At 40.9% G+C, this 25,239-nt stretch overlaps 1 protein-coding gene across 1 annotated transcript in view; it reads right to left on the bottom strand.

Annotated features, from left to right (window-relative positions):
- The window catches only part of TERB1 (telomere repeat binding bouquet formation protein 1), a 54,451-nt gene that overhangs the window by 25,951 nt on the left and 3,261 nt on the right, over positions 1–25,239 (bottom strand). The window contains exons 2-11 of the mRNA XM_030582211.1: positions 24,387–24,451; positions 19,050–19,160; positions 18,651–18,779; positions 17,387–17,518; positions 16,693–16,753; positions 16,486–16,601; positions 16,203–16,325; positions 6,072–6,224; positions 5,169–5,300; positions 3,344–3,469 (exon numbers count right to left, since the gene is read on the bottom strand). Coding sequence (XP_030438071.1) covers positions 3,344–3,469; positions 5,169–5,300; positions 6,072–6,224; positions 16,203–16,325; positions 16,486–16,601; positions 16,693–16,753; positions 17,387–17,518; positions 18,651–18,779; positions 19,050–19,160; positions 24,387–24,420 — 1,117 coding nt within the window. The 5' untranslated portion in view covers positions 24,421–24,451. The remainder of the gene's footprint in view (positions 1–3,343; positions 3,470–5,168; positions 5,301–6,071; positions 6,225–16,202; positions 16,326–16,485; positions 16,602–16,692; positions 16,754–17,386; positions 17,519–18,650; positions 18,780–19,049; positions 19,161–24,386; positions 24,452–25,239) is intronic.

The following is a 25,239-nucleotide window of genomic DNA, read 5'->3' as shown; positions in this document are numbered from 1 at the left end:
GGGCCCACTGAGGGCTTAGAAGGGCCTTGGCCAGGTTGGTGGTTGGAGGGTTTCCTCCTGGTATTACACCCCCGCCTCCTATAGAAGTACTGCCTTAGCCGAGGAGGAGGATAGGATTTTTGGGGCTGAGGCTTAAATGACTCCCGCTGGGTAGCCAGTGTATGCATCCCCAGTGATCGCATTATGGCCCTTGAGTCCTTAAGGCTCTGAAGCCTCGCGTCAGTTTTGTCGGAAAACAGGCCCTCTCCATCAAAGGGGAGATCCTGTAACATTTGCTAAAGTTCCGGTGGTAAGCTGGAAGCTTGCAGCTAAGATATACGTCTCATTGCAATGCCCAAAGAGAGGGTCCAAGCGACAAAGTCTGCGGTGTCCAACGAGGTCTGTAATGTGGCCCTCGCCACTGTCTTGCCCTCTTTCACCATGGCCCCAAACTCATCTCTGGACTCCGAAGGACCCAGCTCCTTGAACTTTAACATGGAGTTCCAAGAGTTATATTTATATTGACTCAGGAGCACTTGCTGGTTTGCAATCCGGAGCTGAAGACCACCCGAGGAGTAGACTTTGCGCCCAAATAAATCAAGGCGTTTGGCCTCTTTTGATTTGGGTGCCGGGTCTTGCTGACCATGGCTCTCCTTTTCATTCACTGAGGCCACCACTAGTGAACAGGGCTGTGGATGTGTGTATAGTCAGTAATATCCCTTGGAAGGTATGAAGTATTTCCGCCCCCCCCTTTAGCAGTCGGAGGAATAGATGCGGGCATTTGCCAGATTGTTCTGGCCGTGGTCTGAATGGTCCGGATAAGCAGTAGGGCCATCCTAGATGGTGCCTCTGTGGACAAAATGTCAACCACAGGGTCCTCCACTTCTATAACCTCCTCTGCTTGGAGGTTCATATTCCACGCCACAGTACGTAAGAGGTCCTGGTGGGCCTGGAGGTATATTGGGGGGGGCCTGAAATAGCAGTGCCTGCCACCGCCTCATCAGGTGAGGAGGAAGAGGAGGGCACAGGAGGAAGAGGATTATCTGGGCCCTCTTGGTCAGCTGTGTCTTGGAGTCCTGAGCCTAGATCTCAGCATCCAGACCTGGAAGCGGGGTTGAAGGAGGGTCTGGAGCCTGGATGGATGACGCCCCAGTTTCCATGCGCCCAGGAGCAGGATGGCTGATGGTGACCTCTGGCACCCGCAGCTCGGAGGGGGCTGAACGAGGAGCCCCTGATGGAGCACCCCTGGGCCTGCTGGCATGCCCAGGGCATCCAAAAGGGCAACTGAGTAGACCCTTGGACCGGACCTTGTCCCTGTGCCTGCCAATGAGCAGCTCCTGAGTTCAGATGGCTGTAATCCAAGTGGTGGCAGTTGGATAGACACGACCCCGCATCCGATTCCGTTGAACAAGAGGCAGAGCCCAATGGCCATGGTGATGCCAAGCAGGTCTGCGCCAAGTTGCGTCGACGCAATGGAGATCAGTACTGTGAAGATGGAGTGGTGCTGTGACCTAGATCGGTGCCGGGGTCTGGACCAGTGCTGAGAACTGGATCTATTCCTCGATGGTGATCGTTGTTGAGAGTGCCATCTGGACCAAGATCTGCTCCTGGATGGTGACCAACGTACAGAGCGGTGCTGAGAACAGTGCTAGGAGTCTGACTGGTGCCGCAAGTACAACCAGTGCTGCAAAGGAGAGCGGTGCTGGGACTGCGAGCAACGCTGGGACCGCGAGTGGCGTCAAGGGCGGTCAGAGTGCCGAGAGCAGGATTGGTGCCGTGGCTCAACTGACAGTGCCAGGTGGAAAAGGGCCGGCTTGCCCCAGGATGGAACCACATGAGCAAGAACCAGTGCCTTTGTCTGCTGAAGGGATACTGACACTGTCATAGTAATCAGATCCCTTGCAACCGCAAATGTGTCTGGAGTCGATGGCAACTGGACTTCAACCACGCTAGGCATCAGGGAGTCCAGACGCACCGGACTCAACGGCTCCGCTCTCAGTGCCAGAGTCAATGTGCCAAAGTCGGCACTTGTGCCCCTGCTGCTCCCCTACGGGATGCGATGCCAAGGGTGGGTCCAGAGAGGCTGGCATCTGCTGAGGTGGGCCAGCCTTTTCCAGTCTACAGTGCTGCTTCTGACAAGGCAATTGGGAGCAGTGCCAGACCGATGATGTCAGTTGCGGTGCCAGGGAACGCCGGTGCCGTGAGTCTCTATCAGAGTTTGACCGCGGTGCAGTTCCTACTGTTGCCGCCAGGGTGCTGCGCACTGAAGCCTGGTCTTGGCGTGGTGCTGGAGGTTGAGGGCTAAGAGCCGCCTCCATGAGGAGCCGGAGGACATGTCGCTGCTTCCTGGGAGCCACCTGATGTAAGCACCGCCCAGAGGAGCCTGCGCCCCAGCTCCCTGCCCCAGCCTTCTTGAACCTCAACTCCCTCCCGGAGCCTGCACCCCGCACTCCAACCCCCAGTCCTGAGCCCCCGTCCCACACCCAAACTCCCTTCTGGAGCCTGAACCCTTAGCCCGCTCCGGAACCCAAACTCCCTCCCAGAGCATGCACCCTGCACAGCCTGACACACCCTAACCCCCTGCCCCAGCCTGGAGTCTACTCCCACACCCAAACTCCCTCCCAGAGCCTGCACCCCAACCCCCTACCCCAGCCCTCACCCCCATCCTCCAAACTCCCCAGTCCTAACCCCCTCCTGTATCCCAAACCCCTCATCCCTGATCCCACCCCAGAGCCCGCACCTCAGCTGGAACCCACATCCTAACTCCCAGTCCCAGCCCAGAACCCCCTCCCAAACTCTGAACCCCTCATTTCTGATCCCACCCTAGAGCCTATAACCCCTCCCACACTCCAATCCCTGCCCCAACCCAAAGCCTCCTCCCACACCCTGAACCCCTCATTTCTGGCCCCACGCTGGAGCCTGTGTCCCCAGCCAGAGTCTTCAACCCATCCTGCACCCCAACCCCATGCCCCAGCCTTGTGAAAAGGAGCGAGTGAGGGTGGAGGAGAGCAAGCAATGCAAGAAGGGGGGATGGACTGAGCGGGGGTGAGGCGGGAGGCAAGGGTGTTCAGTTTTGTGTGATTAGATGTTGGCAATGCTATAATTTAAAGGGAATCAGCCTTTTGTTCACAGATTATGCCCGCACATTTTTGTATTCAATTGAATCTCTGCAACTTTTCTTTCACCTCCCTAAATGTTATAATCATTCTATGGTGGTAAATATACAACTGTTCCCAAGGAAAACAAGCGTTACTGAAGTGCACTGCATTACCAGCCTGCTACGGTTACAATTATTTTGAAGGCTTACAAATCTTAAATACTGAGAACAATGAATTTCATTTTTTTAAAACAATAATAAGCTTACTGATTTGCTTGCAATTTTGCAGCACAAAAGTTGCAGCTTTGTTTACTTCTTCATCCTGAGACTCTGTTAATAACTGAATCATAAATGGAAGGCCATTGTTCTTAAGCAGATCATACTGATTTTCTTCTAAAGAAGATTAGCATTAAAGGAAAATAAATCAGTTTCTAACTTGTACCATGGTTAACAGTTTTCTTACATTATCTTTAGAAGACAGTATAAATAACTTCAAATAAAATTCAGCAAAATGTTTCTTTTTATCATGAGCCAAATTCATTAAATCATATCTGGGTAATTTCCATATAATGCATGAACTACTTTATATGAATTGCTTTATTTACTTTTTGTCCAGTTTAGGAAGCAATTAGGGATGATCCATAACTTCTAACTTACTGTATGAAACAGTCACTTCTAAAATTTCAGTAATAGTTTAAGCAAATCCAATAAGGACTGAGTCAGCTAAAAAGTAAATACTGCTAATTCAAGTGAAAAATACATAGCTATCCATAATTAAAAGTCTGCATTAAAAAAAATCTAGAGTTTAAGTTAGTAAAAAACCTGTATATTTATTAAATGGGACCCAAGTGAATTTCAGTTGTTGACTAGGGTCTTATTTTTCATTAGGTTTGTTGGTTGTTTTGTTTTTTGGTTTGTTTGTTGCACTAAGGTAGCTACATTAGTGCAAATCTCTCTTACATGTATATAATGTAAACTATGATTTACAATTGTCTGGTATACTCCAGTTCGAAATCTGCATTGTAAATACAGCCTATCTAATCAGTTCTTCCCTGGGCAAGAGAAGAACACACTCCATTCATAATTCATGTAATCGTCTAAAATTATGTTTTCTAAAATTATGCTAATATTTGCATGCTAATATTTGCATAACTTTCCAAGAACATTTTTATAGTTCAGACAGGATCTTAAACTCTCTAATTATATTGGATCTTTTCTTTTTTTAAAAAAAAATCCTTAACTCTGCAAACAATAACAAATTAAAATAAAATTCTCTTATTTTATAAGATCATAAAATTTATATTTGCAATGTATTTTCCATGGAGCAAAGCCCTCCTTTAATTCAATTAGTTTCTTTACAGCCCAATCCATCTCCTGTCGAAACTGTCAAACTGCCACTGACTTCAAAGGCAGCAGGATTAGGGCTTTACAAGATATTCTCTGTTTGACAGATTCCAGAGTGCTCTTGAGAGAAAAGCGAACAATATAAACAATCAATCATCAGTATCCTGCAACTATCCACGCAGTTTGCTTTCATTGCCACAGGGTGCCAATTGACAGTCTGAGTTGGGCAACTTTATGTTGGACAAACACTAAGATGTCAGGCAAAAGCATTTCAGACAAAATCCTGTTCTCACTTCCAAAAGTAATGCTATTAAATTCAGTAAAATTATTTATAGGTGAGATATATCCCTGTGCAAAGAGTCAGCACAACATCTATGCTCCAGGTACTACTGGAGGAGTTAGAATAGGGCTTAAGTGGAATTTACATGATGCATATGTCTTGTTCTGGCCCTCTGGACAAGGTGAATTTCACCCTATGTGAATGAGGTGAACAGGATTTGGTCCTTTGAGTGCTCCTCATGAGACTCTACTTTCTTTTAACTCTGAAGATACTGTATGTTGTATTGAGATAACAGCTCTTCAAAACCAAAGATAGAACATTACAGAAACTTTTCTTTGAGTTTTAATATTGAATTAAATTATGTGGAAGAATTTTGCTTTGCGTATTTTAATGAAAACTGCTGAGGAGTGCAGCATTGAAGTGTTTAAAGCCACAAACCAAAATTCATAACAGAAATCAGAATCTTACCACAACCTTCTGTGCAATGCCCAATTGTAAGAATAATACTAATTTTTTCTCCTGAATCCAGAGTGTCAGAAGTCAGCAACCTCAGTAGCTTAGATACAATGTGATACTTTACCAGAACATCACCAACAGCAGCTATTAATATAAAATAATTTAAAGAGACAAAAATTAAACTAAAGAGTAAGTACACAACACAATGCTACAAAAATACATTTTCTTGTTCAGGGTGTCCTCCATATCCCTGAAGAAGCCTTGAGATTGCCCCCATTTCCCCTCAGCTTTCACTCCCTCACTCCAACATTTGAAGTCAGTATCGTCTCCTTTCAGGGGACCAGTCCTGTAAATGCTCTTTCCCAGTCCCAACACTGTCCCATCCCCCAAATCCTGCTGCGTAAGAAGCCCTGATAAATCAGAGCTCTCCAGCACATTGGGGTGCAGACCTCTGGAAAAGTTCCCCAAATCCTTTACCAGAGTCAGCACATGAAGAACTCACTGCAATTGGAGAGGACATGAAGATCTAACTCTTAGGTTTATCAGCAATAAGATCCTCCCCATAGAACAACTGGAGACACTTCCTGTAAAGAAGTCAAACTTCTCCAAAGACTTAGGGGCACCTAGATTTGTTTGTGTATCTATGTGCTAAAAATCAAGGTGTTAGTCACACCCCCATGTCTCTGCAAATCCCAGCAGGTGCAGGTGCATTTTCTTCACTCTTTCTAATTTCAGTTGGAGACTGTTTAGGGAATTCTGACATGTAAAACTGTATTTTGCATACATGCCATATATGTACACTTACTTGCCATTTCATGTCCATCTGCATACTTTTTTTCTAAAATCTAGCCCTACTAATTTATTTCTATAAATACCATATATAGATATAAAAATGTTTGGGGTCCATGCACTCACAGTTATCAGCAATGCAAGCATCTAGAGTCTTTGTTACCACTACTGCAAGTTTTGCGCTTGAGTAACTTCTAGATGAATCACAGACCAGCTTGATAAGTATTTCAGCTAATACGTCTAATCCACCAACAGAAACAAAGTATTCCTGTACATATGCTTAAGGAAAAAAAGAATAAATACTGAACTGAAACATTTATATCTCTATAAACTAGAACAATATTAATAAAGCAATGTCGTAATGTCGAATGTTTTTTGTGTTTGCTAATTTTCTTGCCATCTAACACAATTCCATCAATACAACATAATCAAAATTGGAATTATAGAAGAGGTGGAAAATTTAGAAATGTATTTTTCATAAGAATTATAGAAAATATACAAGCATAATATACACATGTAAACAATGTACTGGTGTTCTGCTTGATTTCACTTAGTTATAACCATTATTTTCTGTGTTGTAATAATGATGAACTAACCTTTGGAAAATCAAAATGGTGCCCAAAGAATTTTACAGATTTTACTAACTTGAAGCTAATGGGACTATTTCTGGAGGAAGATATCAGAATCTAGCCCTTAAAGTAAATGCCACCATGTGCAAAGGAACCACACAAAGCCCTCTAAGCCACTTAGACTCTATGTTGTTTTTCAATGATGAAAAGGATGCTGATGGACAAGCTCCACTGCTTGTGTTCAGGGGATTGTGGAAGGAGCTGCTCCATGCGCCTGAGACTGGGAGATTCTTCACTAGCAGTGTCTGTTGGTCCGCACCTGTGCTTCCCCATGATATAAAATGAAAACATAAGGAGCAGTGTAGACCGACTGCATCTCCAGTTCCTACTTTTCCATGAATCATATGAGGATCTGAACAGAGGGGAAGGGAGGTTGGTTATGAATACCCATAGAGGCCACACATCTTGAACAACTCCAGTTACATAAGGTAAGTAACCTTTCTTTTAATGAAAACTGGTGAGGAGTACAGCATTGAAGTCGTTAAAGCCATAAACCAAAATTCATAAAAGAAATCATAATCTTACCACAACCTTCTGTGCAATGCCCAATTGTAAGAATAATACTAATTTTTTGTCCTGAATCCAGAGTGTCATAAGTCAGCTGGGTATTCGCTGTGAGTCATTCACAAGCAGAACTCATTGACGAAGTGGAGAGAGTGTAAGGACCCATGACCGTACTACTGATTGAAGGACTGTTGTGACAAAGGATGCAGCAGCTGAAGAAGCCTGGAACAAGGCATAGTGGCTGGTAAAGGTGTGCAATAAGCTCCAGGTTGCCATTTCTACAAGAGGTATATTTTGGAGAGAATTTACAGACGTAGCGTGTACTCCAGTAGAGCGGGCCCTAACATTCTGAGAAGGAGGGGTTTCCCTTTGTTCATAATGCAGTCAGATACAACTTAAGATCCATTTCGAGAATCTTTGCAATGAAATCACTTCCCTTCTCGTCTGCTTGGTGAACAAGATGAACAATCTTAGGGATTTTCTAAAGACTTTCTCCTCTGTAGGTAGAAAGCCAGAGCTCTACAAACATCAAGAGAAGAGACCTTCATGTCCTTCCTGGAAAAATACAGGCAGATGAATAGTCTGATTCAGAGGAAATTTCGAGGGAACCTTTGTGATGAATTTGGGATGTAACCACAGACATACTCCGTCCTTATGAAATATTGTGTCGGGATGGTCTACTGGGAGTTTGTGGCTTTTATGGCAATCTCTTAATGGAAGTTATTGCCTGAAAGAAGGCCACTTTCAGGAATAAATAGAAAGGGAGTAGAAGGCCAATGGCTTGAATGGTGGATTAATAAATGCTGACAGAAGTAGATTAAGCTCACAATTAGGAGTTTGTGCTGATAATGGAGGGAGGGTTCTGACAAGGCCTCTCAGGCACCTCAAGCATTTAGGGTATGAGAACATTGAGTAATTGTCAATCAGAGGATGGAAAGTGTTGATCACTGCCAAATGCACGTGTAATGAGCTAATGGATAAAATTGATGATTTCAGGGAAAGGATATAATCTAAAATGGCAGGGATCTGAGTCCAGAGGAAGGTCATGGTAATGCTGGCACCAGACGGAGAATTTCTTCTACTCAGCAGCATCGCATTTTCCTGTGAAAGCTTTTCTGCTATTATTGAGGATTGATTAGACCTCCTGTAAGCAAAACATCTCTATACTTGTTGCTCATCCAAAACCCAGACCATAAGGTGGAGGGATGTTGGTTGGGAGGGATGGTTCTGCCATCATTCTGAGTTAGAAGGTTCAGCAATGGTCATAAGCAAATACTTTAACATGTGTACATCTGGAAGATGCAGGTGAACTAAAATTGTTTCAGCACCAGAGAGCTACAAGGATCATTGCCGATTTGTCCAGCTTGACCTTGGTCAAGCTCCAAAGTAGGAGGGGATGGGCAGGAAAGCACGCATTAGTGGCTCTGGCCACTGAACTAGAAATGCATTGTTTCTAAAGTTGTGTCCCTGGGCTGCACAAGGGCAACAGGATGAGCATTTCTTGTTGATTTAGGATGAAAGACGGTCCCATGATGGGGAACTTCGCTGCTGGAAGATGCTCTGTAACACTATGTTAAGAAATTCCCACTTGTGGACTCTGTGAAACTATCTGCTGGGGCTGTCTGCTAAGGTGTTCATTACTCCAGGAAGGTGCACCACTGAAAGGATGATCTGATGACAGATGTACTAATTTCAGAGCTTGACTGCCTCTTCACAAAGAGGGGTGGGACTTCACTCCCCACTGTTTGTTTACATAGAAATCCGTGTTCATATTATCCAACATGACTGGAACATACTGGGAATGTAAAAAAAAGGAGAAACCTCCTGAAAGCTTTGCATGCTGCTTGAATTTCAAGAAGATTGATGTGTAGTTGGGATTCTGGTGGGTCCAGGAACCTTGCACTATTTGTCTACATTTTCTCGCTACCCCTCTCCAGCCCAGAAGAGAAGCACCCATGCCTATTTGCTTTGGGGTAATGGGGGAGCAAAAGGAACTTCTACACATACAGCCTTCTTATTTTCCCTCTCTGTTTGGAGTATAGACCATATGAAGCCAAATCCTGAAAGCAACAAAGGTGGGGCTTTAAGTATGTAAAGGTGGCCATGTGGCCTAGAAGAATCAGTGGAGGTGGACTGTCATCCAAAGACTTGGTCAGAGTTGGATAATGAAGTCCCTCATTGTGAGAAGCCTGTCTTGAGGTAAGTAGGCTTATGTTGTAGTTGAGTCCAGGATCACTCCAATAAATTCTATAGTGCAAGCTGGGATTAAAGTGGACTTTTCTAGGTTTCCTCAAAGTCTCAGTATTGTATTAGGCTGGGGAGGGAGCACACCTGACTTCTTGAGATGAATGGTCTGTGAGCAGCTGATCAACAAGGTAAGGAAACAGTGTGCTGCCCTGGTGATAAAGGTGTACTGCTACTATGGCAAGCACCTTTGAGAATACCCTCGGTGCTGTCAAGAGACCAAAAGAAAGGACTCTATACTGGTAATGTTCTAGGCCCACCATACAGCACAGAAATGGAGGACTATAGGAACTAGATATACTTCAGATCAAGAGCTGCAAATCAATTGCCTTCACTGATGGAGGGATGTGTCCCTAAGAGAACTCCAATGCCAGGTGGCACTGTTGTCATATTAACCCAGAAGATGGCATGTAATATAATCAATGGAAAACTAATAACTCACCAATCATTAATATTCTTATTTGATGTGTGTACAGTAAACCCAGAAAGATCTTTACAGATATACTGGAAATATGTGACTAAAGTGTGTTTAAACCAGATATGTTGGTGGAGTTGATAAACTGGTTTTCTTCAGAAAAAGAAAGGAGGCCAACACCTCAAACCAGGTCTGGGTAAATTCAGAGAGCTATTCATTTGTATCAGAGGTTGCAGGAAGAGATCATCTGCATTGTAAAAATCACCAGCGGGGAAGGAACCAGCATGGTGTCTACACCAGAAAGAATAGTGTCTATATCCAGCAGGAGAAAGGAATTTTGTATGGGCTTACTTTTCAAAGGTTTACTGGACTGTAAAAGGAAGGGGAGAGAATCTCTAAGTTATCCTTCACTTTTGGAGATAAAAGGAACTTAGAACTTTGAGCTCTGTGAAAGATCCTGGACATAGATCCAGTCAGTCATCTGGAAAAGAGATTTGGTGAAAAACACTTCTTTGTACAATGGGGTATGAAGATATTAATTTGTCTAAGATCTAGAATGGGCCTCCATTCACCCCTTCTTGTTGGGAATGAGGAAGCATCCTGAATACAAACTCTTCCCCTTGTGTTGAGGCATGGGCTCTAAGGCTCCTAGTTGTAGAAGACAGTCAACTTTGTCCGAGAAACTTCTTATGAATGGGCCCACTGAAAAAGGACATGGAAGGGAGTATGAATGAATGGATGGTCAGGAACTCTTATTGTGTAGTCCTTGGAGACAGTCTCCAGGACAATCTGTCCAAAGATATATGTTGCCACATAGGGAAGAAGCATAGCAGGCAACCACCAAAGGGTGTAGGGGTGTCTGGTTGTGAGGAGACTAGCTGATGGCCTTCAAAAGTCACGTCAAAATGACATTTTTGGTGGGGTGCTGCGGCTGAGGAGGAAACAATGGTGGGGCATTCTGACTGCTACACTGAACCCTCTGGCATTTCCTGAGTGGTTTACAAACCTGTTGATGACAAAAGGGCTGAGGCATCGGGATGCTGCCTATAAGGAGGCGGAGTACTTTCTCCAAGGGACGGGGTATAAATCCCTAGGGAGCAGAGGCTTGCTTGGGAATCCTTAAGACTGTGGAGTGATTTGTCTGTTTTTTCACTGAACAGGACAGTACTGTTGAAAGGAGGTCTTCTGTTGTTGCCTGGACTTTCTTAGGAAACCCCAAGGAATGAAACCAGGAAGCCTGGCTCATGACTACCGAAGTAGTCATAGAACAAGAGGAAGTATCAGCTGCTCCCAGCAATGCTTGAAGGGACAACCATGCTAGGAGCTTCCCTTCATCCAAGATAGCTTGGAACTGAGGTCTGAGCTCCTGAGGACGCTTGTCAGTGAGCCAAGAGAGCTTACTGTAATTAATAAAGTCATATTTCAAAATCAGAGCCTGATAATTCACTATTGTAGGCTACCAGAAGAAAAATTTCTCCCTAGAAGGTCCTGTTTTAGCATTCTTATTGGAGGGAGTAGACCAAGGCTGGTGCAGCCTGTTGTGCCTGGTAACAGGCTGTACTACTAATGAATTAGGGACAGGGTGGGAAAATAAAAATTCCATCCCTTTAAGTGGAACACAGCATCTTTTATCTGTTCTTTTCAGAGTTGAGGCACAGGTGGCTGTAGTGTGCCAAACACTCCTGGCTAGTTCCAGAATGGCCTCATTGATGGTAAGTGCCACCCTGCAAAGGCCTGGAGTCTGGAGGGTGTCTGAAAGCTTGTGAGTAGGGTCCTGGACTTCCTCGAGAGGAATCTGTAAAGCTTCTGCAATCTTTCTCAGGAAATTCCTGAAATTGTTTATAATTATTTGGCAGTGAAGGTGAAGAAAGCGTTGCAGATGGATGGGGATTTACTAGATAGGCAGGTTGTTCTTTCTCCTCATAGAGGTCCTAAGGAGACTGAGGCTCTTCTCTAGATGATGTCTGAACACACTCCTGCTCTGATCTCCTGGAGACAAGAGGTCTAAAATAAGAGTCCCAAGCTCCTAACGGGACCAGAGTGTATGGTTGTGTATTGGAACAGAGGTGGACATGGCTGTAAGGATATGAAAGTGGCACCCACTAGCAAGGGTAGCACTGGTCCAATAGTATGTCTTACGAAGGTGAGTGGAAGCCCATGAAGCTCTGGAACCCCTCACCACATGTCTTGTGATTCCAGAATGGGAAGTAGATGGGATCAGGGAACAATGTGCTGTTGATACTCGTAGCCCAATTCTATGGCTGGTGGAAGGAATCAGTGAGTAACATACTGTCAGTATAGGCACCTCCCTGGAGATCACTGGATCAGAAAGTAGTGGTGGTTCTGGGTTGGTGTAGACCACTAGGTGCTCAGGAACAGTATAGCCTAGATCAGCTGGAGTGCAAGAGGGATTTCTGAGTGCAGGCAGATTTAGTGGTGCAGGCAGTAAGCGATGGTACCAGTAAATCCTTTTTCCTCTTAAAGTGCAGAGTCAATAGTACTGTTGGTGACTGCCCTCTCCTTTTTTTTCCCACTGGTGGTGGGGCCTGCCCTTTACACATGACCGTTTTTGGAAAACCCGGGCTTTCGGTGTCGACAGCGCCAGGCTATCTTCTTATCCAGAAGCTCCAGACCCACACATACCAGGACACTGCATTGTGCCTGATTTAGCAGAGGAAGGAGAGACCAATCTCTTCTTAGAGGGTTTAGATGGGGACCTTTCCTGCTTTCCATATAAGTCTTTTCTCTTATCTTCATTACATCCATGTGTATCAGAGACTTTAGCTCTAGGATCTGATGAGCCAAAACTGTGAAGCTCCAGGTTTGGAAGGGCAAAAGAAGGTGGATCTTGTCAATACACAGAGAGGTCAGATGTCCCTGTATTGGGCTGTGGCCTCATGGAAAGCTCCATTAGATGTCTCCCAAGTAGAAATTCATGAGATTGTTTCCCACCTCGTTCATGACAATAACAAATCTGATACTTAGAATATGTGACTCCCCAAGGCAATAGAGGCAGGAGTGGGGGGGGGCCAGGAGGGAGTCATTAGGTGGGAAAACAAGGGGACAGGTCACACAGGACTTAAAACCAGGAATCTTGGGCATAACAGATGCCTGGACAGTGAATTAATAGGAACTAGATACAAAAAAACTAGATACAAAAAACCTGGAAAAAATGGGCAGCAATACTGTAAAGCAGCAGACACTGTTGGAGTTCCATTTTGGAAATAAAGGGAAATAAAGAGGTGATCAGTCTGCACTGCCCCTTATTCTCTCAGAGCACTGTAAAAGGAAGTGCAGGGCCCAGGTGCAGATCAATGGATGCTTCTAGTGAAGAATCTTCCAGGCTCAGGCATATGGAGTTCATGCACAGTCACAGTGAGTACGCAGAGCAACCAGCACTCAGAGAAGAACTAATTCTTTTTGAGATGAAGTTTTTCCTATTTGGTCTCAGTCAAGAGACAAATTTATTTTGGAAAGTTTTAGCCAAATTTCTTCAGTCAGCTTTCAGTTTTTGCGTGTGTGTAGGCCTAACTTGACATGAGTAACTTGATATAAATAAGACCTCATTTCTCCCAGGCAATGATTCGGAAGGTGAATGGAAGATTAAGTTGTATATAAGGGTGTAACAAACATTAGTCTGGAGTCAGTCTAGCTAAAGTAAGCACCAACACCCTTGTATTAGGGACAATAGACAAGATAAACCTGGAATGTAGATATCAGTTTATACATGAACAGCACATTGACAGCATGCTGTACAGGGATTGATTCCTGAAAAGTAACCAACTCAATCACGAAGCACAGAATGCTGAGATAGAGCGTACCTGCATTTGAGCCTGGCCAGTTTATGCACAGTGTTGCCGTATGCCAAATTAAAGTGAATAATTCCAGAGTTGAACTGAGTTTTTGAGAATGGAATGGAAGAGATTCTTGGGGAATCCCAGCAATGTGTTTATAAACAAAAAAGCCACACACATTTCTCTCATGTGTTCTGATCAGAAATTCTGTGCATGGATACCTCAGGTACAGCTGCATTTGTTCAAACTTGGATTATTTTATAGACATAATTAAAATGTAAGTAGCGAGCTCAATTTGAAGGAAGTTGGCTCAGTAGTTTTGAACTTATGGCTGTTGAAAAGATATTATGTATGTAAAGAAGCATGTTGTTAGGTTCCATTGTTCCAGCATGTGTACTAGATGTAATTGTTTTTATGCTCTCTCTAAAGTAAATTAAAATAATGAGGACAGAGATGCACTCTGCTTAAACTAAACTTAAAAAGTCTTTAAAAACCTACCAAACATTGCAAATACTATTGGATACCCAGGATCCTGCACCAGAATTTCTCAGAAAGAGGACAAAGAGATAGTAACCTCGTGGGAATGAACATTAGGCTGGAAGTCCAAAATTCCCAAATTCTATCATCACCGCTGCTCTGACTGGGCTTAATAATACTTTACACTTACACAGCACTTTACAAACCACATTTAAGGCTTTACAAAACGGCTACGACGTTGTCAGGGTTTTTTTTTTTTACATGGAATAAATATTTGTTAATTTGTCCACTATGGAAGTGCAGCCACTTCTGGGATGAAGCTCTTCAATTCTTTAACAAAACATAGAAACACTATCCAATATTTTTAGAATAAAAAGTGAAGTAAACAGTATCAATTTGAAATTGGAGGAATAATTTAAAACAACGCAGTATAATTATTATAATTAATTTTAATATAATTGTGTTATTTATTATCATACAATTTTAAAAATCTTTTTAAAGTATTTTCTTTATGTCCACCTTAAAGGAACAAGGGAGATGTCTCTGGCTGCCCAGAAGTTGGTTGCTTTTCCTCTTTCTTTGAGAAAGTCACAAGTCACTGGATAAATATGCTTATAAATTATGGACCAAAAAAACCAACTTGACAGGGAAAAAATGGGCTTTAAATAAAGACTTAGAAAAAGTCCAAGTTTCCTTGGTAATTTTTTTTATGCAGCAAAGATGCCAAAACACCAAGAACTTGAGGTCTGTTGATCATGACACCAAACATTAGAGTCTCCACATTGTCTTGGAGTATAGTATCCACTTCCTGTGATTTATTAGTGTTGGGTTCTAATAAGGAAGTAGGCAAAAAAAGAAGGAAATAGCTGGAGCTCACAACACATTAATGAATGTTATGACAGGCCAGGTAGGGCCTAATGCATCAAAGAAAGGAAATGTGGCCACAAAGGCAATAGATACAGATAGGAAACATGGAAGATTAATAAATTAGTGCTGAAAGACTGTTCCAAAGTAGGACACTTACAGTCTGCTGGACAGAGGCTAAAGGAATGCACTGAAATTGAGAAGGATGATGTGACAAAACTGATAGTGGATAGAGCCCGCATACCATCAGCTTTTATACATCTTATACGATTCAAAAGAAACTCTTTACCTATCTTACATAACTTCTATTTAAAAGTAAAATAATTGAAAATAATAAAAGAAGATTGAAAATAATAATAATAATTGAAAATAATAAAAAGAATTGATTAGCTCAACAGAAAAGCATTTTAGAAATGCACATGAAAAAAATATCATAAGGGACTGGGGACTGTAAAAGTATCTATGATGTTTGTTCTGATGTCATGTTCTCTTGTGGTACAACCAAGTGGTGGCAAGAGACAAAGAAAGGACAGAATCCTTAGAGAAAGACTCACCCAAGGCAAAGGTGCTTTTAAAAGAAAACTGCATCCATTTACCTCAGAAGAGCAATATAAATGAGAAATATTTCTCACCATGTTTAAACTGAACTATATTTGAAAACAAAGAGCCTGATTCTTTGTTGCCCTGCACCTTGTTTAGTCACTTATCCAGCACAAAGTGGATGCAAAACACTACTACACTAATCTGGTAGCATTTTTACACCTATGCTGCACTCTTTGAGGAAAATGACTAAATAGAGTCTAGAGCAATAATTTCTTCAATGCAATGTTTTTAATTACAGTTGGTATTTCTAAGATTACTACTGACAGTAACCATCTTACTGAAAATTCCAGAGAGGTTTCATAAGAGAAATATACACACAGAAACATTCTCTCAAGCTGGATACCTCTAAGCAAAATGATTCATGACTAGCTGGCCCCCAGCACTCTACCTCCCCACTCCAGCAGAATGGTTCCATTGGAGCTGATCTACCAGAACCTGGATTATTTTTTCCTAGGAATCTCCATGAGACCAGTAGGGGGATGATGTGAATGCCTCCTCCTGCCTCCTGCTCACCCTACCTCTTTGCCCAGTGCAAACCCTGGACCTGTAAGTGTCCTCTGTGAGGTTTGGAGGAGAAGGGACAATGACACAGAGGCTTTCCATGCTTTCTGCAAAGAAGGTGTAAGATCATTGAATGAACCTGGGGAGGTAGGGAAATTTAATTATTGTTTCCAATTAAATGTAGTTCCATGAAATCTAAATTGTTGACAGGATGTCATGTACTTACAATTATTAGCAACTGTAAGTCCAACAAATGAACAAATAGGACGAACTATCTCAGGCTTTATGCAACTTTGGAGCCAGTCTTTTGCATGTGGAAAAACTGAACAGCAAGTGTTTTGATTGTCTTCTGTAAAGATGTAAAACAAAAAAACAACAAAAATCTAAACGTAATATATAGTTACGTTCATAGACATAACTAGAAAATGGAAGTCAGATGTCACTTTTTAAAAGTATTCTTTTTATGTTAACTATCATCTTATGTTATACAATTATTTAATAATAGTTACCATTTTGAGGATTATTAACACATGCACACAGAGTACTACAGACTGAAGACCACAGCTGATAATACTGATTAATACTTTCATCTGACAAATTCATCTCAGATATTGAAAGAGTTGTTCTGTTAAGAAAAAAAGCAAACATAATGGCAAAGATTACTAAGGACCTAAATAGTCTGTTAAGATATAAAGTAATAGAAACTGTTTATTTACCTGAATAATTGTAGCAGAACACCAATGCAGCCTGTTTCTCTGATGTGAGTTTGCCCACTCTCTATAAATGACCATATGCCGGTATTGGGAGAGACAATACATAATTTTAAACAAAGTATTAATACTTGAAATGCCATTTAAATAGTTCAGTTTTACTTCAGCTCCCTTAGTAAGCCATGTACAAATGAACAGTGTGTTATGTGCTTGCATCCTTAACTGTATAACAACAAAAAGTGCTAACTATGTTCTTCAATTTTTATAAACTGCAAGACCTTCTAAATTAATTGTTACTTTGTGTTTTAAACCATACTTTGTACAGAGCCCAGAAGTATACGTCCCTCTGGGTGCTATTGTAATAATAATAATTAATAATGATCAATTGTTACGTTTCAATTTCTCTACAAAATGTGAGAAACCCTCATTTTGCAATACGTTTTGCTAAAAACTACATGTAAGTTTCTTACACATTAAGATAAAGTAATTTCAATGTTTGATCTACTTGTAACTGATTTTGAGATCACCTAAAAGTAATCTATGTCACAATTAATCTTTATATACTAATCGTACAAAATATTAATGAAATCTTGAACCCATGATAAATGGTATGGGCTGATAACCACCAGTGTGTTTTAAAATGAGTTACACAGTATTAATAATTTAATGGTATTTTTACAAGTGAATGCAAAATACTTACTGTTATTTGAAACCAGTACTAATATAACATAAACAGACATTCTTTTCAAATTCACACTAGAATTCTTATTAGTTAAGAGGAAAATGAGGTCTTCAAACAATTCAGATGTACACAAAGTTTGTTGACAGTAAACTGAAACCAGAAAATGAATTATCAGTATATTAATTCCTATTAAGCCATTTACAATTTCTATTTATTTAGGCAATAAAGTCTACAAATTACAGACTGATAAAAAGATTCTGTCTAAAATATACAGACTGACCTTTGCTGAAAGGCTGTCAAGAGAAAAACAATTTTCAGGACTGAATCAGATATTAAAATTTAAATATTTCATACTATTACTTATTTGTAAGGCAAATTTCCTCTCCTCCCTTCCCCCAACCAACATATCTGAGAGCCAGGCTGAAAAGTCTTTTGACCCTTCTATAGATGTGACTGACAGCAACGTTTCCCCTGATCAACAAGGTGACACATACACTAACCATAATTGGGTCATTTTACGGAACAAAGTATCAGGTCTACTTGAAAGCTCCCATTCTAATTTTCCTCTTCATGTCATGGCACTAATTCAGAAGTTCTGAGATATCTGTTTCAAGACATAGGACATTAGAAATTCATCTTACCTAGCAACAGTTTAACAGTTACTAGGCAGAATGTAGCTTCCACACTCACTCTGAAGGATCAATTCTCAAATTCACTTGTCAGTAACTTTCAATGTAACTTGACAATGTAACCTGCAGGTCTTTGCCTAGATCCTCAGTTGTGACCAATATGTGCTGGGCGCCTCTGAGGGAAGAGGGCTGCAAAAGGGCTATTTGCTGCTTCCTGATCCTGGAGCCAGTTCTGAGGCATGATACCGAGCAATCTCAGACCATCATACCACTGGGGGACTGAAGAAGTGCACCACCCTGCTTTTGCCCACCCATACCCTCTACACCAGAGCCTGTAAGTGGGGCTGGTGATGTAGCACCAGCCACTCCACCCAAGGGATGCCCTCAAACCAGAGGAATTCTCAGATGTCCATTTAAGCTGGCTTTATGGCTCCTTTGAGCTTCCCGAATGGAGAAAGTATGGAACAGCTGAGTCAAGAATCTGGTCCCATTTGTCAGGCTGGGATCTGTTGTAACCTGATAAATAAATATATCTAAAACTACATTAAACCATTGGTTGACATGATAAATACAGGCAGAGGAGGAAATCTTAAATTTTCAGAAACAATAAAATGCAGTGATATAGAACTTGGAAAAATAAACATATACATTACCATTACTCTCCATTACAACTGCTAATGTAAATAAGGCTGCTTCCTTTACTATGCAGTGCACACTTGACTTTGCAAGGTCACTTACAAACATCAAACCACCAATCTCTCGGAAATAATCACTTGCATCACCTGTTGCATATGCAGACACAATGAACAAAAAGGGAAATTTATCTTCGGTACTAATTTGGGAATCCAAAAACAATCAGAGCAGTATGGAATACATAACATTTCCAAGATTTTATACCTTTACAGAGTCTTATGACTCCTAGACATTATTTTAAAATGTGACAATGTTTAATATGTATTATGAAAAAAAATTCTAGTATTCACATATTCAAATATCCCAGATAAGAAACAACAAATGCCCCAGTCAAAATGTCATGGTAGAATACTTCTTACTGTTTTGTTGGCAGATTGAATAAATAGTGATCAAGGCCTCTTTTTGAGAAGCAGGGCTGTCCATTTGGTATTTAAGACATTCAAGCAGTAAATTCAGATCTGTCTTCATCTCTGAGGAAAACAAACAACAGTTTTAGAAGAATTTCATAGGAAACGTATATTTTCCTTTGAATGCACCCTTTTAAATTGACGATTCATTTTTGTGTGAAGACTCATAAAAATGTGGGACCATCTTCTATTTTGAAGAGAAAAAAAGAACAATCTGAAATTGAATCTTTTTTCCCCCCACCTAGCAATGAAAGTTATGCACAGCCCAAAAATGTGTCTCTAAGTAGTTTTTGTTACTAGATGATTATTTTATTTGCTAATGGAACAATCCCCTTTTCATATTCACCTTATTGCCTTCAGTAACAATGTTGTTCTCTAGCTGCAAAATTAATTTAAACAGAGAATATGAAATAAAGAAAGAGATACAGGTTGAAATCCCCATTGAAACCCCACTGAAGTAAATTGGTGTTTTGTCATTGACTGCAACAGGGCCAAGATTTTATCCACAGAATGTGATCTCTACTAGCAGAGTTTAATCCTGGATCAGGACCAGAACAAATTTTGATTTATCAAGGAATACCGGATTCCTTCCTACCCCCCCCTCTTTTTTTTTTTTTTTAGATCTTCCACTGTTTGTAACACTATTTTAGAAGATTAAAATACAGATGATTTGCCAAGCAATTCTCCCTTTGTTTATAGTGTTTTAAATTAGAGATGAAATTAATGTGGCTATTTTTATCTAACACTAACAAAAACAATCACTTTACACAGTAGCTGATTTTATCACTTTGTTTCTGCATATTTCCAGGAATATTACAATTAAATGTCACTGCAGAACCAGCCTTTAGACAAAAGAACTATGTATTTGTTGGCCCTCCCCAAATTAATGGTATCTGTATTAATTATTATTATTTTTCTATGATTGATGATAATGGAGGCTCCCATCAAATTCAACAGATGAGCTCCAGTCATTTATTGTGGTCCTGAGATGAGTCCAAAGACCAATTTCAGACATGCTGACCCATCTGCAAATGCCACAGGTAAAAACAATTGCAGATGAAAGTGCATGACCAACAATTGCAGATGAAAGTGCATGGCTTTTAGCTTTACACATCACATGCCTTTCCTTCACTGCATCAATCTGTGAGCTCTCGAAGTCTTTCAGTACAAGGTGGCAGAGCTGCTGCTATCAGATCTTATTGTGGGCTAAGAACTCCCAAATGTTGAGGTCAACATTACATGACTGTAGGTGAGCCTTCAGAGTGTTTTTGTAACATTTTCTTGGTCTGCCCCTAAAACAAGTTCAAGTCTGCAATTCTCTGTAGAAGATGGCCTTCGGTATTCTGCTGTCAGACATATGGACCACATGACCACACCATCTCAAACTGCATTCTCACAATAAAAGCTTCAATGTTTTTGATGTTGCAGCACTCAAGGACTTCAATGTTTGGAACCAAGTCTTGCCATTAAAATTTCCACTATCCGCCACACAGTCATTGTAGGTGGAACTGGTCCATGCATTTTATAGGGCATCAACATAGTCTAAATAATGCAGCCGTAGAGCAGTGAAGTGATAACAATGGTGCAATAAACATCAATTTTTGTTTGCAGTCTGACATCTTGTTCATTCCAGAGATGATGTTGAAGTTTTCTGAAGGCATTACTAGCTGTCCCAATCCACTTCAAAATGTCATCATCATCAATCACGGCATCTCATGAAACAACACTGCCTAGGTAGGAAAACTGTCAATGACCTTGACAGGTACATCATCAATGAAAACAACTGGCGTAGTTGCAATACTTCCTGGTCGAGGCTGAACCATGATTTCTGTCTTCTTTAGGCTGATTGTTAAGCCAAAACATTTTGCTGCATGTGCAAAGCAGTCAGTGAAAATTGAATGTCCTGAAGATTATGGGCCAATAAAACACAGCCATTAGTGAATTGTTATCCATGAATAACTGTCTTCATAACTTTTGTATTTGAATGCAGGAGATGCAGATTCAAGACACCTCCATCTATGTGGTACTTCATATAAATGCCATAACCAATGTCTCTGAATGCATCTATTAAAACAGCTGCAAACATGATGCTAAATAATGTCAGAGCAAAAAAACAGCCTTGTTTTACACCATTGGTGACAACATAAGTAGCTGAGAAACAGCCTTGGTCAAGAACACAAACCTGCATTCCTGCATGAAAAAATTTAATAATGTTGACAAACTTATCAGAGCAATCGAACTTGTGGAGAACTGGGCACTGGCCATCTTAATTTATAGAGTCAAAGGCCTTAGTAAGATCAACAAATCCTATATATAGGTCTTGATTCTGTTCATGACATTTCTCCTGAATTTGCCAGAGTACAAAGATCCCATCTGAAGTATCACACCCAGGACAGATGCAACACTGAATTTCAGGCAATATCTTCTTTGCTAGTTGATAATCAGCCAGTTTAGTATGACTCAGGTGAGTATCTTTTTTGCAGTGGCAAGGAACAAGATGCCATGATGGTTATCACAAGATGCACGAATGCCTTGCTTTAATAAAGGTGAATAATACTAGCATCTTTAAGTTCCTGTGGCACAGTTTCCTGTTCCAAAAACTTTTAGTAGAGGCCAGTGAGCTTCCTGAAAAGTCATGGCCCTCACATCTGAAGATCTCTGCAAGAACCATCTGGCCTTGTTGCTTTGTTGTTTGATATTTGCTTGACAGCTTTCCATACTTCAGACATGTTCAGTGGAATTACAAGTTGGTCATGAATTGAAAGTTATTCAATATCATCAGCAGCTGACGCTGATATGGTGGATGGGAAGTTCAGAACCTTATTAAAGTGTTCAGCTCATCTTTTGAGAATTTGTCCACAATAAGTCAGTAGCAGTGACTCATCTGCATTCCAGACAGGGATGGTACCATTAGATAGCAGGTCATACATGGCCTTCAGCTAATCAACAAAATATTTGAATTTTTTTGATCTGCTGCTGATTGAGGCTGCTCAGCTGTCATTTCCCACCAGCTATTTTTCCTGTGGTGAAGCTTAGCTTGCACATTTCACTTTGTACAGGTATAAGAACTTTTTAATAGATGAGTTTTTATCATTTATCCATAATGTGTGAAGACCATACATGGATGTCAGGAGTTTCTTTATCTCAGCATCATTTTCATCAAACCAGTCCTGATGCTTCGTCTTTATAAAGCCAAGGACATTTTTAGGATGCATCAAACATTATTTCCTTAAAAGATGACCAGGAAGACTCAGTGTTTACTACGTCTGCCTGAGAAAGCATATAAAGAACTTCATCAAATTCTTTAACAAGCCTTGCACATGTGAGCTCAGATTTCAATGCTTTGAGCATGGGTATTGCAGATTGACAACACTGGTGCTGTTTTAATTGCAAGATAAGTGTCATTTTGCATCTCGTACAGATGATCAGACCACATGCATGCTCCCTACAGTGCATGGGTGATTTTGATATCCCAGTGGTCACATTGGCATATGACATAGTCAATAAAATGCCAATGACCAGAGTGGAAATGCATTCATGTTGTTTTGTGCTTTGTTGAAATATATGTTTGTGATGACTAGCTGGTTCTGCATGCACGTTGTGAAGAACAGTGCACCATTTAAGTGCTCTTTCCCTACACGACGTTTACCAATTATTTTTGGCCACGCTTTGTGACTGTGACCAACTCTGGCATTAAAGTCACCTAGAATGATTAAATTTGTTGTGCTGACAAACTGATTTTATGGCCTTGTCGAAGTCTTTGTAGAATTTTTCTTTGACATCGTCAGAACATGTCATCATGGGTACATATGCACTGATGACTGTTACATGACATACAGGTGTCAAGTGAGGCAAAGGGCTATGTGGAGATCATTTATTCCTTCTGGTACACAATCAAGAGTGTGTGCAATAGATGTCCAAATAGCAAAGCCTATCCCTGATAGTGACCTCTCTTCCACGAACATGCCTATCCAGTACAATGTGTATCCAGCGCCAAACTTTCAAGATTGTTATTACCTGGAAGACATGTTTCACCCAGTGCAGCTACATCAATGTTATATTTGATATCTTTTCAAACGAGTGCAGTATGCCTTTAGAGCCCACCAGCATCATCAGAAAGAGTGTAGACATTTTTGGATGCAGAGTTCAGTATTTTTTGTGTGATGTTGCTTTTTACCACACAAACTGGATGACCAGAGAGTTGCAGTACACTAGCATGTTGATAATGGAGTGAATGACGTTTAGGGATCTTTTCTTCCCCCTTCTCTGGATTGGGGAGTGAAGCACTATTCTTAAAGAGGGCTGCTCTTCAGTCAGTAACAAATGACAACGTCACTCACTCTGCCTGCATGCAAGTTTGTGACTAGGAACCCCAGCAGCATCCTCTGCCTGTCTGTCACCACATACCCATCACCACAGGAGTTTCAAAGAACAGAATTTAGAGGACTGTCCTCATTAGATATCCAATGCTGGGTCTAAAATCTTGATCATGACAATGCACTATATAAATAAAACCTTCAGGGACAAATCAGGAGAAGCTGGGTGTTTGATATATCAAATTCTCATTTAGGGCTCAATCCTGCCAGGTGCTGAGTGCCCTTACTCTTGCTGAAGACAATTGGAGTTCAGGACACTCACCACCAACCAGGACATAACCACAATAATTAAGAGACCAATCCAACTAACACTGGGAGTTGGATCACATCCTAAGGACAGATGAATTGTTGAGAAGATATGGTCAGATTTAGGCACTTAAAAATGCAGATAAGTGCCTAGTGAAATTTTCAAAAATGCCTACACATCTAACTCTAAGAGTTAAATGCCTATGTGCTTTCAAAAATTCCACTAAGCACCTATCTGCATCTTTAGATGCCTAAATACCTTTGAAAATCTGACCCTTAGAGTCTTGAGTGTGCTACCAAGGTAACTTTATTAACAATTATTTTACCACTTCTGTTAATAGTAGCTACTGAATTTCTCTTAAAACTCACAATGCTTTGGTGATTTCAAGGAATATAAATTGTTAAATGAAAATAGAGATAAATGTGGAAACAACAATTATCAAAAATGTGATTTCATATTGACACAATTTAGTGTTTGAAATTATGCCATTAGCTTTGTCTAGTATCTTCATCACAACATATAATCCAAATATATGAATACAGTAGCAAGCCACAAGCAAATTCACCCAACAGTCACCCATCCCCATGGTAACCCCAGCTACCATCAGAGTCTGGTAAAACAGTGAAAAACAGATTCAGATATGACAAGTGATCCTAGAGATCTTACCACATTGTGTGTTCTGTACTTCTATATTTTCCATTTTTGATTGTATTCTTATTTTTATCCTGCAACTGTAAGAAAAGGCACTTTCTCAACAGTTCAGATCAGCAATGTTCACAAAAAGTGTATCACAGTATAAGTCCATCATGCCAACTTTCTTACAACATCCTCCCTCCTCTTCTGGTTATTTGATTTTTAAACTACATGCCATATTAGATATATCCAAATCAGTGTGATCATGAATGAAAAAGATTCCCTTCGGAAAGGTATCATTATAAGATAATATACTACTGCAATTACAAGGTTTTTTATCCAGTTTCATTTTGTAGACAAAGTAATTTGGTTTTACCATTATGATGCATGTAAAGATAAAAACTCCTAACTTCACATATTTTTAATCTTGATATGTTATTCATCTCAAAAAATCTGCCACACTTTCTCTCCTTACGTCTGGCTGCCCACTTACTTCAACTGCTTGCTGATGATATGGAACCACTGGCCAATTTAAAAACTAGTAGTTCAAGTTTTCAAAGGAAATCTATGACCTTCTAGCTCCTGCTGTTACCACTAATGAGGAGCAACCAATCCTTGCAGTATGGATGAAAACCAAAGACACTTGATCGAACATGGACTGCAGAGGCAACTCCTTCAATTAAGATTTTAATATTTAATTGATTGGTAAAATTAGCATATTTTACATAAAATCAGAAAAATTCACAATTTCAACTCTAAAAATAAACATAAGGGCCCAGATCCTTTGGTATGACAGAGCAGCATTCAGAGTGAGACTTAGGAATGGGGAGCACAAAGGTAGCTTAAAGCCACAGTCCCCAAATGCTTGGTCTGGTCTGCATCAGTC

The sequence above is a fragment of the Gopherus evgoodei genome, chromosome 12, assembly GCF_007399415.2.
Source record: "Gopherus evgoodei ecotype Sinaloan lineage chromosome 12, rGopEvg1_v1.p, whole genome shotgun sequence".
NCBI lineage: Eukaryota > Metazoa > Chordata > Testudines > Testudinidae > Gopherus > Gopherus evgoodei.
The sequence above is the reverse complement of the archived record's forward strand: the minus strand, read 5'-3'. Positions and strand labels throughout refer to the sequence as shown.